This window comes from Anolis sagrei, chromosome 2 (genome assembly GCF_037176765.1).
Source record: "Anolis sagrei isolate rAnoSag1 chromosome 2, rAnoSag1.mat, whole genome shotgun sequence".
NCBI classification, from domain to species: Eukaryota; Metazoa; Chordata; class Lepidosauria; order Squamata; family Dactyloidae; genus Anolis; species Anolis sagrei.
Window position 1 is genome coordinate 138741378 of NC_090022.1, and position 15790 is coordinate 138757167.

The window sequence follows — 15790 nt, forward strand, 5'->3', positions numbered from 1 at the left end:
TCTCCCCAGACAACCCTCTCCCTGTTAGGCATACTTTCAAAGGCTTTCTTATAATCTAACTTTATTTTTAAATAAGAAGCTTGAATTGTATGTTTTCATTCCAATTCTATTAAAACAGTTTTTATTTAGAAATGTTTTTATAGTGATTACAATAACCTCAAGACACCAAATCCCATCTGCTCTTGGGAACTAATCTGGACTGGAAATGGTACATATTTGAATGAGAGTCTGCAAACAAATCCCAAGTGCTTTAGGTATAACTGACAAAATCACCTCTAATTATTCCTTGCCTAAGAAAACCCTGTGAAATTTGTGGTCATCATGAGTCAACAGGCAACTTAAAGGCATATATGCTAGGAAAAACAGCTTTTGAAAATCCTTGAAAAAGCAAATAAATCTTCTCTCTCTGTCAGTCTATGGAAAGCACCAGAGACAACCAGATACCTAGGAACCCTCCCTACCCATCATCTTTGTGGCTTTACTGTGAAAGAAGGCTGGTTCTATTCTGTGACTCCACTGGCGGATGCTGGATACTCACGGGGTAGATTGGCAAAGAAAAGTTGTTTTAGCAGCTCAGCCTCTTCATCTGGATCAAGTGAGGGTGATCCAAAAATGTCCCCTTCTGGCCATACCTCCCTTAGAAAACAAAATTCAAATGAAAGAATCGGCTCCTTTAAGGGTAGTACCTCCTTTACATTTCACCCATCATCAAGCGATGAGTGATATAAGCAAAATGAAACATATATACATAATGTAGACACTTGCACACAACTAGAACACTGATCAACAGCAGGTGTCTGGCAAATTACTACTCTTGCCTTTTATAAATTCATTCTAATCATCCTTATAAATGTACAAGTTAAATTACATAGTCAGCCCTCCACGTTTGCTGGAGCCAGGAGAAAAGAAATTCTTGCAAAAATGACAAACTACAAATAAAAAACACTATTCTTTAGCTTGATAGATCCTTCCCAGGTATCACTAGGTCCGCAACTGTGACTGTATGGTTAATGTCTGGTGGAACTTGGTGGCAGAGTTGCACTGCAGGACCTAGAAATGCCTAAGAACATTTCTGATCAAATCCACAAATAATAAAATTAATAAAAGTCAAACCCACAATTGTGGTGGACCAACTGTAGCACAGTAACAGTGATGTATAAAGCTAACAGTCTTGCTGTGACTTAAGATGCGGGGACCGTTTCATGGCAACCCTTCCTTACACTGTGCTCACAGGTACTGGTCTATTTAATCACAAGCAAGCCATACTTTTTAAATGGCCCTTCTTTTAACAACTAATGAATTTGAGTTTTAGATTTTATATTAACTTTTTAAATATAAAAGTCCAGTTGACTCTGACCCTTTAATATTTTGAGAGCACAAGCATAGGCGGCTCCCTCAGATTCTATCAGAGCATGACATGTAGAGAAACCAAGTTACGTGGGCTTTCCATCTGAGTAGTTGCACTGTTTGTATTCATAAAAACAAAATATTTGGTTTCTATCTTTTTCAAGTCCAATCCTAAGTTTTAGGTATTCCTTAGAATGAATCCTGCATACCAGCAACAGCTTACAACCCAGCAATTTTGAATCCACAAAATGCTGAGATGGTGATGCCCCCTGAAAACTGCATTCTTACCGTGCTGAGCGTAAGAGGGAGAGCGCCTCGGGACCCCGGCCAGCCCGGAGGCTGTCTTGGATCCGCACCATGGCCTCAGCTCGCTGCTCCTCCAGTGGAACTTCTGATGCAGCATCAAAAGGGACGACGTCTTCTGGAAGAGGCTCAGAACTCTGGCAGAGAAAGGAAGGCACTTTGTGAATTCCCAAGTGGGCAAGTTAGAAACTTTAGAGAAAATTGCAATGCAGGTGAAAAAATGGTTTTCTACCATTTTCTGCAAATGCACATATTAAAAAGACAAAATGCCTGTGCCGGGAAGCCCCCCCCCCCCCCCCCGTGTCCGTCCGACTTTAAAGGAATCAAAAATGCAAATTCACTGTCATCACCTATCCCTCACATATTTGCATTCCATACATCAACTTTTTTTCAAATCTTCTGAAACAAGATGAAAGTGATGGTAATGATATTTATTTATAGTAGCACAAGTGGATTTTGGGAGAAGAGATTGTAGCTCAGTGGAAGCAAACTAGTTCAGCCCCTGCCAGCTACAGATAAGGGTGAAAAAAGTATCCTTCTAAATTCTTGGAAAATCCTTCCCAGTGAGCCTAGGCAGTACTGAGCTAGACAGACTTGCAGTTTGCAAGGCCAGGTTCCTGTGGTCCATTATCTTGCAAGCTGGAGAATTCAACAAAGGACAGAATCTCTGGCACACTCAGAACAGCTATTCTCCCCCACTTTGAAAAAACTGGAAAACAGACCATGTTGTTCCACCTCCAGGACCAAGCCCATATCCTTTCTTCCCTACAGCATTATCCTACCTTTATACATTTACTGATTTGATCAACCAGCTGTGGCCACATCTCCTCCAGTTCTTCGGAAGTACGGATCTGAACATCTGAACCAGCAGGCCGAGCCTGGCGCTTCTTCTTCCTCTTGACCTTTTTGCTCTGCAGCAATACAAGCCACAGAGTTTTTGAGCCAGCTTTTGAGGAAAAGGGAAAGTTGATGGATAAGCGTAACATCTCCAGAATCTTTAATCCACTGGTGCTGTCATTTGGGGTGGAGGGGGGCGGGGGCGGGATGACAAAGCAGCCATCCATCACAAAGTAGACAGTCTTCAAGTTAACCAGAGTATAAACTGGAGAAGGCTCCTGGACCCTTAATGGCTGTATAGAAGAGGGAATTTCAACAGGTGTCGAATGGCAGACAAGAAGCCACAACAGTTGAAACTCCCACTTTTACAAAATCATTAAAGGCACAAGATTCTTCTACCGTTTCCACCTCAGCAACCTTACTACACTCAGACTATAGCAATCATCCAGCAGTGGAGTTGCCCAGTTGCACAGCATAATGATGCTACTATAGCACTACACCATCTGTATATTGCACAGCACAGAGTACTTACACTAGTTTCTGCTTCCAAATGTTAAGGGAAGGAAAATGCTTCTTTTGTTAGGCCATTTGTGTGTCAGGTTTTTTCCCCATTATTTTGGTAAACTGCCTTTAATTGTAAAAGAATGAGCTTGTAAAGAACCTTCTTGCAATGCTTCATTTTAAAAATGGTGACCTTAATAACTGTCCAGCTGGGTGCTTTTTTGAGGAGGAGCCAATCATGTGGAAAAGCAGTAATATAGTTCCTTCTAATCAAGATTTTTAAAAAAATACAAGACTTCCCGATTATAAGTGACAATTATGACTTTTCCCCCAGAAATTAAGATGAAAGGTCTCTGAATTTATTCTTGAAAGTCTATTTTTTAAAAACATTTTTCAAATACAAGGATTTGTTTTAACTTGTTTATTTTGGAAATTTTAAATTTTAGAATTATAAAAGAGAAAGACACAAAGGTATGCGGAAACTAGACTATAGGAAAGAGCAAACAGTTCTGATGATTCAAAACCTGGCTTCTTGCCTTGCAAAATAATCATCCTCCAGATAGTGTGGTACAGTGATTCAAATGTTGGAGCAGCATCAAGAAAAACTCCCACAGGACATTGCTCTGACCTCTCTCTCTTTCTCATCTCTAACCATCGGCATAAGCTTGTGATCAGGAGAATAGCGGGGGGGGGGGGGGGGAGACCCTAACACTACCTTTAGCTCCTTGGATAAAGACTGGGCAACAAAGCTGGGTGTCTTTGGTCAAAAGGTTCTCAAGGGAATGCATGAAAATCTGGTGAGCGAAATAGATGGGTTTTGCCCCATACATCAATATACCTGGACTACTAAGTTGTTCCTCCCTTTGCAAAATCTTTCGAGCATCTTCAAGAAAAGGTGAGTGGTCTCCACCAGATCTTTGAGAAATGACCGAGGCTGCTTTGTCTCATCAAACTTACGGAAGAGGGTGAGGAACAGCTCACGATATTCCATCATGTAGAAAATGTTATCTGGGGGAAGAAGGAAGTAGATCATTTACATTACTGTTTTGTAAGAGTAAAGAATAAGGATTGGAAGAACAGGTTTCTCCTGAAAATAAATCTGATTAGACTAGCACTTGTGAAAACTACCTTGTCCCTAAAGCTCATTCAGAAGTGTAGGATAGATGCTCCCAGGTCCAGGCTAACAGGGCAAAGGAAAAGGACTTTGCATTGCTCAAGAGTTTTTCTGGGGAATACATGTGGTAAGATAGGATAATAAACCTTTTCAAATGCCTTTAAATTTGTAGTGTGGATGTGTCTTCGACCCACTTATTGACTTAAAAACCTATGAATTTCACAGGATTTTCTTAGGCAAGGAAAATTCAGAGGTGGTTTTGCTAGTTGCTTCCTCTGAAATATAGCCTATGGCACCTGGGATTCATTGGTGGTCTCCCATTCAATTACTAAGCAGAGCTCACCAAGATCAGATAGAATATTTGGCATACTTATATCCTTTAAACATAACTTTCTTGTTACACCACTAAAATGTGTTCACCCCCACTCATTACATTATTTTTTATACATGACTTTATTATGTCCTGTTTACAAAAAAATCTAGATGATTACCCAAGAAAATGGCATTACAGTGCAGGAAATCTATTTTCCAGTCAGCTCAAAATTTTAAAATCCTTACTTTTTAAAATATGGCTGCTGTGACGGATAGCTTCATCTTGCGAATGGTCCATTTCATGCATAGTCATCAGCAACTCCTGGTAGGCTTTGAGAGCCAGGTGCATCCTGGAAGATAAAAACATGGGTGGACAAGAGGCAAGAGTAACTTCAAATCCACACAGAGATGCGAGTGAAAGGGGTATTCCAAAGCACACAATGCCAAGGAGTAGGAAACTTACAAGGCTATTTCATAGCAACTGGCTCTCACCTTCTAGACCAAGATGTTGCCTCTTTCTTATCCATAAGCAGCATTTCATAGTAGTTGGTCAGACTCTGTTCAATGAAGTGAAAGGTCCGGACCCCAACAGTCTCAGAAACCAGCTGAGGCTGGAAAGAGTACGCCCGGTTGAAGGCCATGAAAAAAGCTACTGCCCACAAGTAGTACGTCTCATCATGCTGCTGGGCTTTCTCTCTCATCAGGTGATCCTGGGGAATGGTGGAGAAGGAGACAAGAGAATAGGGGTTTGTTTTCTTTTACTGAGCCTCCTTCTCTTCACAACGTCTACATCCACTCCTGGGTGCTTTGGCTTCTTCAGGAAAACGGGTATTTTTCCAGTGGAATGTTTCTCGTCTCTGTCCAACACTAGGATCAATACATTACACAGGGTTGTGGGAAAGGACATTCACCAATGGGTTGCAGAATGCCCCCTTGAAGATATCTGGCTGCTAACGTTAGCCCAAGGTCAGCATCAACAGAAAACATGGCTATTCGCACAAGTTTTTGAGAGTCAGTGACCACAGCTTGGATTTGGCTTCCTGATCTGAGGGCTTTGTTTTCTGTTTGCTCATTTGATCATCCCTTTGTGTTTTTCAAAAGATGGCATATTTTTTACAGACTACACTGTGCCCTAAGGTGGGACAGAAATCATATTCAGATTTAGGGCCACCCCACCACAAGAGGAACTTAAATGTAGACAACAGACTATGAATAAAGATCAACCCTTGCTAGAAAAGTGTACACCTGCATCCAAAACTAAAAAAAATGGAAAAATGAGTTTCAGAAAATCTTCTGACATCAAGAACACCACTCTGTATCCTCTTTTTCTAGTAGAACTGCTAGTGAAAACAAAACAGGGCTACTATCCTTGTAATGGTTGCATGGAAGAGGAAATTTCTGCAGGTGTTGATTGTGAGGCAACCAGATAACAAGCAATGCCTAACAACAACAGCAACAACTTTATTTTTGTACTCCGCCTCCATCGCCCCAAAGGAACTTGGGGTGGCTTACATATGGCACAAAGTGCCGAGACAAAGCGTAAAATAAATACATAAATAAATAAATAATCACACAGTACAATACAAGGCAAAAACTATAGCATATAAAAGAGCAATTTAAAACTCAGAAACAACGCCCAATGACCAATAGTGGCAACTACTGTAAGACATGGCCAAACTGTAAACAAGACAAGGGAATAGGATAGTGCACACTGTAGCTAAGGAACTGGGCATGGGATGAAAGTGAGGTGCTGTGTCATTGATTGCAGACCATTGGGCCTATTGAAATTCCCTCTTCTATACTGGCATTAAAAGCACAGGAGCTGTTTCCAGTTTTCACTCTAGCAACTTTATTCTCTAATGGCATTCATTCCCACGTTTCCTCAAAGGATGGTTCTCACCTTGACTAGATACATGAGGCGATTATAGCAATTCTCCAGAAACTCCACACAGAACTCTTTCAGGAAGAGCCGCACATTGAGGGCTGAGCGGCGACTGGTAGACTCACTATCATGGGCGAGCTGTCGCCTCTTTGGCACCCTCCGGACTTCCTTGCCCAAATCGTGGCTATAGTTCTTCACCTGAAAATACAAATGAGTTATGAAGATGAGAAATGAGAGAAATTCCAGCAAATCTGATGAAAAAATGCTACACAATGAGAGGACATTTCCTTATCTTTGCCCAGGCTAAAGAGAATTGGCAGCCATCCAGAGCATCTTCTTTCCACAAGAAACATACCTCTTATACTATGATTTAAATGTCATAAACCACAGAAGATTTGGGAAAAAACAAGCTGGCAAAGAATAACTAAATTCGAAGTTTTCTATGATGCAGCTGTGAAGCTGAGGAATCATAATAAGCATGTGCAGAGTATGGAAATGAGGGCCTACAGCCAAAGAAATCTAGCTCTAGGCATTTTTGAGGATGGTGAGAAACTACAAAATCTACGAAGAAATTTACTTCTGCTACAAATGAAACTACAAGGCCCTGAACTGTAAGGAACACCTAAGATGTAAGGGAGCTCTTCAGTTCTGCCAGTTTAAAAAGCAGACCAAAAACAAACAAACAAACACTAGAAAGAGAACAAAACGTCAGTGTTAATAATAGTTTTGTCTCCATATTGTCAAGTAGACATAACACACTAATTCTACTAAAACAAACTATCACATACTGTATTATGTATGAGCGTTTCTCTGACACACCTTTCAAAAATTATTTTGGGGCAGTTTATATATGAAAGCTTATCTTGAACATGGTTTTCATCACTCTAAAAATATTCCATTCCCCCCCCCCCCCATTTTTCTAGAAAAGAAGAAAAAAACAGAAAAAAAATCTCATGAATTTTCCCCATTTTTCTCCAAGGCTTTCACAACTTTCTCTTTAACACTACTTCCTTTTCATCCCAACCCATGCCCATCACTCCATCTGGTACTAGAATGCTGCCTTGCAGCTACCTCACAACTGGAAATCAGTCTCCAGGGCTGACAATGTTGTCTGGAGCCATGGATTTTAGAGCAAATAGACAAAGCAGGTGGTGTGTCTACCTACAGCACCCCATCCACCATTTTTCCCTGTAAGTCCTTTCCTAGCTCCATTCTAGGCAAGGTAAAGTTCTCAACTTGATTGATCTGGGCATGCAAAACACACTGCAACCACCCCAGCACAGTGACATGAACTGACTTACATTGTGTAGACTTTTATGCATCACTACATCTCTTTCTCCAATAGATTTCAATCCCTGGATGACATAGCACCCACCAAAACGAGAGTGTCTGCAGAACGGGAGAAACAGACATTACTGGATTGGAAGTGGTTGTCAGAAAAAGCAGCATACAGAAGCGACAGGACACAGGAAAGGGCCAAAAACCATGGCCAGGTTCTTGGGCTCAACTATCTAAAGTATTTCCCTTGTCAGACAGGGGAGGTAATATGTGATACCCTCTGAAGAAAATCTGCATTTCTGATCATCTTCATTGGTTTTCCATTCCAATGAAAGCACAGACAGAAAGAGGGATGAGGGAGAAAAGGGCTGGAAAGTGTACCAAAAACACTCCCACCTTCATACTAAATTTGAGAGACCAAAGAGGCAGTACAGCTGCAGAACTTCAAACAGGGCTTAAACACAGGAGTTGAGATTTTACTATGTGGGCTAAAAGGAAGCGGGAGCTGGGACAGTAGCAGGCAGCACTTATGTACCCCACCAAAGCCACCCTTGATGAGATATTCCTCCCCACAACAAATCTCTGGGGTCCTAGGTTCAGTTGAATGCAACAAATGACAAGTAATGGAAAAGACCTCCTTCTAAGTGTCTCATTCTGTCCCCTGATAGCATGATGGGGTGGTTTGTGAAATTCAGAAAGATGACAGCCTGCTTCATAATACAACTCCCTGACCTACTGCTCCGCTGGAGAACGCGGTTCTTCTTCTCTGTCAATTCCTTCTGCCTCAGGATCTCCAACTCAGCTATATCTGTGACCTTCTCCTTGGCCGAACGACCTTGCCCAGTGGCTGCCAGCTGCTCTGGTTTCTGTTGTGATAAACACAATATTTAGTAAATTCCTCCCTGGCAAAGCTTTCTTAGTCAGCTCTCCAGAAACAACACATCCCAGAACTAATAATCTCCCACTACATAATAACAATGTTTTTTCCCCCTCTTTCGCACTTTGCACATTCAGTCTTGAAGAACATTTTTCAAAATGTGAAACCTAAGAGTGGATTCCTTGTCAAAGTTTGGCAGACTCGGAATTACATCTATGACAGTAGGCAGCGAAGCAAATGAGCACCATTCTGAGCTTTTGCTTCTAGTGTGCAACATTTAAAGGTATACTAGCTTCAGTTTCCAGTAGTTAACCACGAATGAATCACTTACTTTTCGATCCTCCCCCTACGCTTGCTTTCTACAAAACAATTTTATTAACAGCACTACTTACATTCCTTCACAAATATATCCAGACGGGCATTGGGTCATACTTATCAGATATGAATATCTCACATATCTCAGTGAAACTGTATTTTTCATTAGTACTTAGAACCATAGAGTTAGAAGAGACCATTTGGGACATTCAGTCCAACCCCCTACCAAGAAGCAGGAAAATCACATTCAAAGCACCCCCAACAGATGGCCATTCAGCCTCTGTTTGAAAGCCTACAAAGAAGGAGCCCCCACAACACTCTGGGGCAGAGAGTTCCACTGCTGAACAACTCCCACCATTAGGAAGTTCTTCCTAATGTTCAGGTGGAATCCGCTTTCCTGTAGTTTGAAGCCATTGTTCCGTGTCCTAGTCTCCAGGGCAGCAGAAAACAAGCCTTCTCCCTCCTCCCTATTAATTGAATGAAAAGGATATGGGAGACAGCCTTCACAGTGGCTGCTTCCTGGGTATGGATGAGAGGTCTAGTTAGCTCTGCTCTGCTTTCTTTCCACCAGAAGGCTAAGACAAATTGACGTAGGCAAGCCATTGACTAAATTTTAATCATATAGCAGAACAATGTTAAAAGTTGTGTGCTATGTTTTTATCTTGTGCACTTACAATTATGTTTTAAATTGCTTTCAACTAACATATATATTGGGTTTTTTGAGGGTCACAATTATGGATTTTGATATGACCTATGAACAAGTTGAGAATAATGCAGTGAAGAGGGGAAAGTGCCAGTGCTGCCTCAGGAGGCCAGCCATTCCCGCACAGGCTTTCAAAAAGGAGTGGCATTGTGGCAGAAAGGGTAGATTAGGTCAGTGCTTCTCCCAAAATATGATTCTCGCTAAGCTCTTGCCTTTTGCCACTTCACTTAGAGAAGGGAATGGTTCCCTTTATTTATAAAAGCCAATGTCCAGTATTCACACTGACCAGTTGATAAATCAGCTCAAAATTATGATTAAAATTTCTAGAATTCTCCACAACCACATACAGCATCTGCTATTGATGCTTAATGGTTTTGAGATTTTGTAATTTCTATTGTAAATTACTGTCAGGCCCCCCCTATCCCACGATAGGGGAAACGGCAAGTATAAATTCAATTAATTCAAGCTCTCCTTGTTATCCCTTCTTAGAAACACATCATGTATAGTCCCATAAAGATTTCTAAGGATTTGTTTCAACAGACTGGCAAAAGTCACAGTACAGCCATTCTCAGAAGCCCCAGCCCTTCCTTAAGGCAGCCAGCTCATCCTGCTTTGCCCCAGCTTTCTCCCTTTCTTACCTGGTCTCGGAACATAAGGGAGATGATCTCCAAGACGTGTAGGCTCCACTGCTGCTCACTCTGGGAGCTGGCCAAGAATTTGAGCAAGTCATCCATGCCACTGATATGTATGGCCCACAGCACGCGGTCATGAGTGTTGGCATCATCATCAATGTTCTATGGGAGACAAATCATGCAGGTCTGAGCAGGAGGGGGCTATTTTCCACACAGCTGATTAAAATCCCACATTATCTGCTCTGAACTGGAATATATGGCAGCGTGAACTCAGATAACCCAGTTCAAAGCAGGTATTGTGAGTTTTCTGCCTTAATATTCGGGGTTGTATAACTGTGTAAAAGGACCCTCAGACTCATTCTGGGCGATGTTCTTAAAGGATGAGGAGACCCCCTTCCTCAAACTGCAAACTGCTGTCTAATTTGTTTGTTAATCAACCACTTAAAACAGGTTTAACAGAAAGTTATTGAATATATCATATTGTCTCTGCTTGAGATTACCTATCAGGAAAGCCACTATATTCCAAACTCTCTAAGTGAAATGAACAACTTCAAGATTCCTAGGCCAGAGGCTTGCTGCAAGATTATGGCAGGTAACTGGGTGGCCCAACCTAGTGAAGACTGAGTCAGCACAAATCCCACCCCCCAATATGCAAAAAGGGAAAAATAAGATGGCTGTTTCCTGGCTGCCAGAGTGGATGACGCAATATAAGTGAAAGAGTTTGAAATTCCAAGTCCTTCTTCTTTCACAGATCTTGGCACAGCCCTAGAATGGCATCAATCCAGCCACAATCAGGGATCTCGCCTTTCCACAAGTACCTTCTCCTCATCAGGATCAGCTGGAACATGGAGCACATTGCGCACCAAAAGCAGGATGCGCTCAATGAGCAGGTTATCCTCCTCCTGGCGCTGTTCCCAGTCCTGGAAGCAAGAGATAAGAAATAATAATAATATAATACATTTAATAATAAATTTTATTTCTACCCCACCACAATCTCGCTGAAGGGATTTGGGGCAGCTAACAAATATAAGGAAGAGAAAGGTTACCATATAACATTGGGTGCACAGAAAAGAGCTGGTTGGAGGGGCTGGCTTCAGTCAGACTTTAGCCTTAAACCCAGGAACATTTCATCCCCTTCTACAACTGGACAAATTGTTCCAAGCTAATTCTTCAACCTTAAAAACAACAAAGCCCTCTTGCACATAGCAAGCCAAGCTGTGATATGTTTTGCCACTTTAAATCTTTTTAAGAGAGAAAAGGCTGCATACTACTACTACTACTACTAATAATAATAATAATAATGTTGAATTCAGTCTTGCTGTTAGCTCCAGCTCTGTCCTTATAAACAAAACATGAATTGTCAGCCAAATGCAAACCACAAACATTTGGCTGATGAATTCCAACTTGTTTAAACTACCATTCAGAGGCCAGAATGGTAAATTGTCTGCCCAGCTATAAACAGAAGCTGACCAAAAAGAGCGGAGCTGACTACAGCAGAAACAGAAGGAACAAACTGATTTTGTTTTGTAGTCTATCGGACACTGCATGGTTGTTTCAACAGATCATAGATATCATAAATGGTGAATTGGCAGAGGAGGGGCAGCTAAAAATGACACTTACCAGCTGAAGCAGGTTGTACAGTTTTTCACTCAACACCCCAAATATCTTCTCATTGGCAAATGCCTGTAAGAAGGAAGGAAACCGTATTAGGAGAATGAGTAGTCTCTGAAAAGCAAGGAGAATTTCCCAAAGTTGGTTAGATAATCTATTAGTACAGACACACGAAAGAACCATGATTTTTCCACCATAATCTGTTCCATGTTGATCTTTATGCTTCCTTGAGCATAGCGTTATTCCATGATCATTATGTTTGTCTTACTCCCCTGAAGGATGCTAAGCCATGATCTTTGGTCTGCAAATGATAAAGCACTTCAACTACACAGCATTTTTACGAAGGAGAACTACCGTGTGAAGCATAGTCCTACACTTAGAGAAGGCCGGGAGCAAAGAGGGTTGGGTGGGATAGACAAGAGCACCGGCCACTCACTTCTTTGTAAGCCTGAAGGTAAGAGACAATCTGGAGAAAGTGATGTCGGAAGCTGGCATCCTGGGGAAGTTTACCAAAGCAGAGGACAGCTGGTTGAGTAAGATTGACCATTAACCTTGGAGTGGGGAAAAGGAAAAGGAAAATAAATAGAGGCTATGACAAATGTTCATTAATAATTTCAAATCAAATCACATCCTTGATGCTGTAAGGGCCACATGCTAAGATTCCTGTTTGAATGTTAAAGAACCAACAAATGTATTGGCCCCTTGGCTCTGTTGATGCAGAAAGAAGATGAAAAATAAGGGGAGGAAACTATACCTGTCCCCCAGGTATGCAGGATAGATACACTTTCTTCTCCTTATTTTGCAGCTTTGGTCTTGTTGGTTCTTTCACTTATTTCATTTTCACACAAAACTAATTATTTCAATTTTTTTCTTCTTGAAAATAAATTGGCTTGGTGAGATTTGAGAAAACTGTGTAAAATATAAATTTCATGCAAAACCCAACACACTCCATGCTAACTGCTTTTTTGCACTAAATGTGTTTGTATAAACCACAATGGTTCTTTTGCCTGTTAAGAATGCCCCCCTCCAAGCCTTGTAGTGTTTTTTTCAAGGATAAGAATACGTGTGTTTTCTTGACCCCCATTCCTTTAATCTGAGACAATGGGGAGCCAGTGTGAGGAAAGTAAAGGAATACATTCTTTAGGACTCTTATTAAAATCAAAATAATTCTTAGTTGAGGTGTGCATTTAAGAAAGACTTGTTCACTTAGATCCTCAAAAGAAGGTAGATCCAAAGAAATTGGATAAAGAGGCATTAGAATTCTGCTGATTTCATTTACAGATAGTTCCTGAGTAACAGACATCTGACTTACATACAACTTCTAGTTATGAATGAGGGTGAAACAACAGGAAGTGAGAGGACATATATCCCTTGGAAGGAAAATTCACTAATGTAGGAATTATCATTGGGAAAAGGTGTCTCCGCTGAAGCTTTAGTGCCAATCCTTGTTTCCATGACAATCCATTTTTTTCAAAATTCAATTGTGACAGTGACGGAAAGTCAAAGGAAATCTTTTGAACAGGGGCACAGATAGCAAAAGAAATGCTACAGAGGTATTAACCCTTCCCTATGCTATCCAAAACTTTAAATTAACTTTTTGGCTGGAATTAAACTTTAAAAATGTTCCTATTTACATACAAATTCAACCTCTAACCCAGGGACTACCTGTATATCCTGTGTATTGATACCTCATGATTTGTTACTCAAATTCCACATTATTAAAATTGTATACTGATTATAGTTAGTCGCCCTCCTTCCCTGTCCCTGGATACCTGATAACAGCATCAAAGAGCTGTTTATCTTGAGGGTACTGGATTATGATGGGGATCAGGTCATTCTGTAGGATTTGAGCTGCCCCCAGCTGTTGTCGGATATCTCGAGTCTCATCTTCATGACGCAAGTAGCGGATCAGGTCCTTCACACTCTCTGGAAGGATACAAACCAAATGGATGAAACAATGAGTTGGCTGTGAAGGAAAAGCACACACTAGTGTGCCACTAGTAGAAACAGACATTTCTATTTTGAGACAGACAGAATAATTTACTTATTTACATAAATTATATCCCACCTTTCTCTCAACATGAGACTCCAGGTGGTTCATAATTAAGGCTTTAAGACCATCCAGGCAAAGGAAAGCAACAGGAGGCTAAAAAATGTTCTTAAAGGATCCTTTCTTGTCACTCTCTTTTTCTTCCTTCATGGCTTAATCAGCCCCACTTAAAAAGTCACAAAAAACACCTTTAGGGGCCTTATTCCCAGCATTCAAACTCACCTGCCCACCCTGGCAATCTCACCTAAGCAATCAGGTTCTTTATGGTAAATGTCTCCCTCCAAGAAGCCAAGGGCACTGCACGTTGCCAATAGTTCGCAATTCATCATGTACAAGTCCATAAATCTCAGTCTAAGTGAAAAAAAGAAGCCTGTGAGAAGAAGAGAGGCATTGGTGAGTCATGGTGTATTCTGAAATAAGGGAATAACCTTGATTAAACAAAATTGCACCTGAAATAATGTTGCCTAAACTTGATGGCATAGTAGAAAATTGAAATTTCTCCTGGCTTAACCTTAGTGGCAAATACTGGCAATTCCCAAGTTATGAACAAAATAGATTCTGTAGGTTTGTTCTTAAGTTTAATTTGTATGTAAGTTGGAAAAGCTACATTTTTATGTACAACTTCAGCCATATATATATATAGAGAGAGAGCTAGCTAGCTTTGGATAGCACAGGGGTTAACCCTGTGGTGTTTGTTTTCCTATCTGTGCCCCTGTTCAGAAGATTTCACCTCACTTTCTGCCCCTGTGATGTTTGGATTTTGAAAAAAAATGGCTTGCTGTGGAAACAAGGGTTGGTGATAAAGCTTCAGTGGAGACCCCTTTGCCCCATGATAACTCTTTGAGGAGTGGATTTCTTTTCTGAGGGATATATTTCTCTCACTTGCTGTTGTCTCACCCCATTCTTAACTATGTTTGGAACTTGGGGACTACCTGTAACCATATAGGGTGAGAAGAACTTGAGACTTACCATTCGAAGACATATCAACTGGACCCCATATAAAATTCAACGAATGACAGGGAAATAGCCAATGAATTCACTCTGGATTTTTGTCCTGGCTTTTAAAAAAGCTGTCCAAATGGCCAAATCAATTCTGGGTGTAGGTTTAAGCACCTGAAGTGGCTCTTTTAACATTCAAATTAAAAGGCAAGAGTCATCACCAGCACAAGAAACTTGAACTAGCCATTTGATTGTACTTTGTTTTAATTAAGCATAGAAATAATACAGTGCAGGGCAAAGGAAAGCTCCATCATATGTTGTGAACTCAACAGCGGAAACGAGACAAAACATAATTATCAACAGATGGATAATACCTTGTATGTCTATACAATGAAAATGCATAAACTCTAACAATAGATCAAAAACCAGTATGCGAGTGATACAGACAACTGCATGCTGAAAGTCTTTTCTGCTTGTCATTCAACTTTTGTGAGTGCTTACCATTTTTGTTATAAAGAAGGAAAGCCTTTAATTTTTAAAGCCATCAATCAAGACAAAGTGTATCTCTTTTGAGATTTTCTCAGGCTATGATTTGAATCAATGTTATGATGCTGCCATAGTATCAATATCCTGGGACTCTTGCAACACATAGACACAGACCTGCTGCTCTTCCTCTGTTCAAATGCCCTTGTAAGCCAGTGGATGGAAAAGAGGCATGTATTCCAAACATTTTATGTTGGTGATGTACTATTTAGATATCATTTTATGACACAGTAATTCAGCTATACAGAGCCTCACCAGTGCCTAAAGCAGTGGTTCTCAATCTAAAAGCTCGTAAACTGGCTGGGATTTCTGGGAATTGTAGGCCAAAACACCTGGGGACCCACAGGTTGAGAACCACTAGCCTAAAAGCAACAGCTGGCTCCTAACTTCAGCCAAAATAGTCAGAAAATAGCTTGGTAATATAAATCAAAATAAACAAAACCTTTCCTAAGATCTCCTGAGTACCTCGCCTACTCCCCCAGGCAGAAGAGGTCTTCCAGTTTTCTGCCCATAAACACTTCAGGGAGCAGAGCAGAAAACTGATAG

The 15790-nt window shown here is 40.8% G+C and overlaps 1 protein-coding gene across 5 annotated transcripts in view; it reads right to left on the bottom strand.

The window, feature by feature from the left end:
- TIMELESS (timeless circadian regulator) overlaps nucleotides 1–15790 on the bottom strand; it is a 50041-nt gene that overhangs the window by 18271 nt on the left and 15980 nt on the right. For 3 of the 5 annotated variants that reach the window (XM_067463912.1, XM_060764074.2, XM_060764075.2), the window contains exons 2-16: nucleotides 14007–14132; nucleotides 13485–13638; nucleotides 12149–12263; nucleotides 11722–11784; nucleotides 10920–11021; nucleotides 10108–10263; nucleotides 8307–8440; nucleotides 7598–7685; nucleotides 6315–6494; nucleotides 4907–5124; nucleotides 4661–4764; nucleotides 3827–3996; nucleotides 2433–2561; nucleotides 1636–1787; nucleotides 539–636 (exon numbers count right to left, since the gene is read on the bottom strand). In XM_067463912.1, the coding sequence (XP_067320013.1) occupies nucleotides 539–636; nucleotides 1636–1787; nucleotides 2433–2561; nucleotides 3827–3996; nucleotides 4661–4764; nucleotides 4907–5124; nucleotides 6315–6494; nucleotides 7598–7685; nucleotides 8307–8440; nucleotides 10108–10263; nucleotides 10920–11021; nucleotides 11722–11784; nucleotides 12149–12263; nucleotides 13485–13638; nucleotides 14007–14103 (1960 nt within the window). In that variant the 5' untranslated portion in view covers nucleotides 14104–14132. The remainder of the gene's footprint in view (nucleotides 1–538; nucleotides 637–1635; nucleotides 1788–2432; nucleotides 2562–3826; nucleotides 3997–4660; nucleotides 4765–4906; nucleotides 5125–6314; nucleotides 6495–7597; nucleotides 7686–8306; nucleotides 8441–10107; nucleotides 10264–10919; nucleotides 11022–11721; nucleotides 11785–12148; nucleotides 12264–13484; nucleotides 13639–14006; nucleotides 14133–15790) is intronic. The other 2 variants (XM_060764076.2, XM_060764077.2) reach the window with 1 other exon arrangement.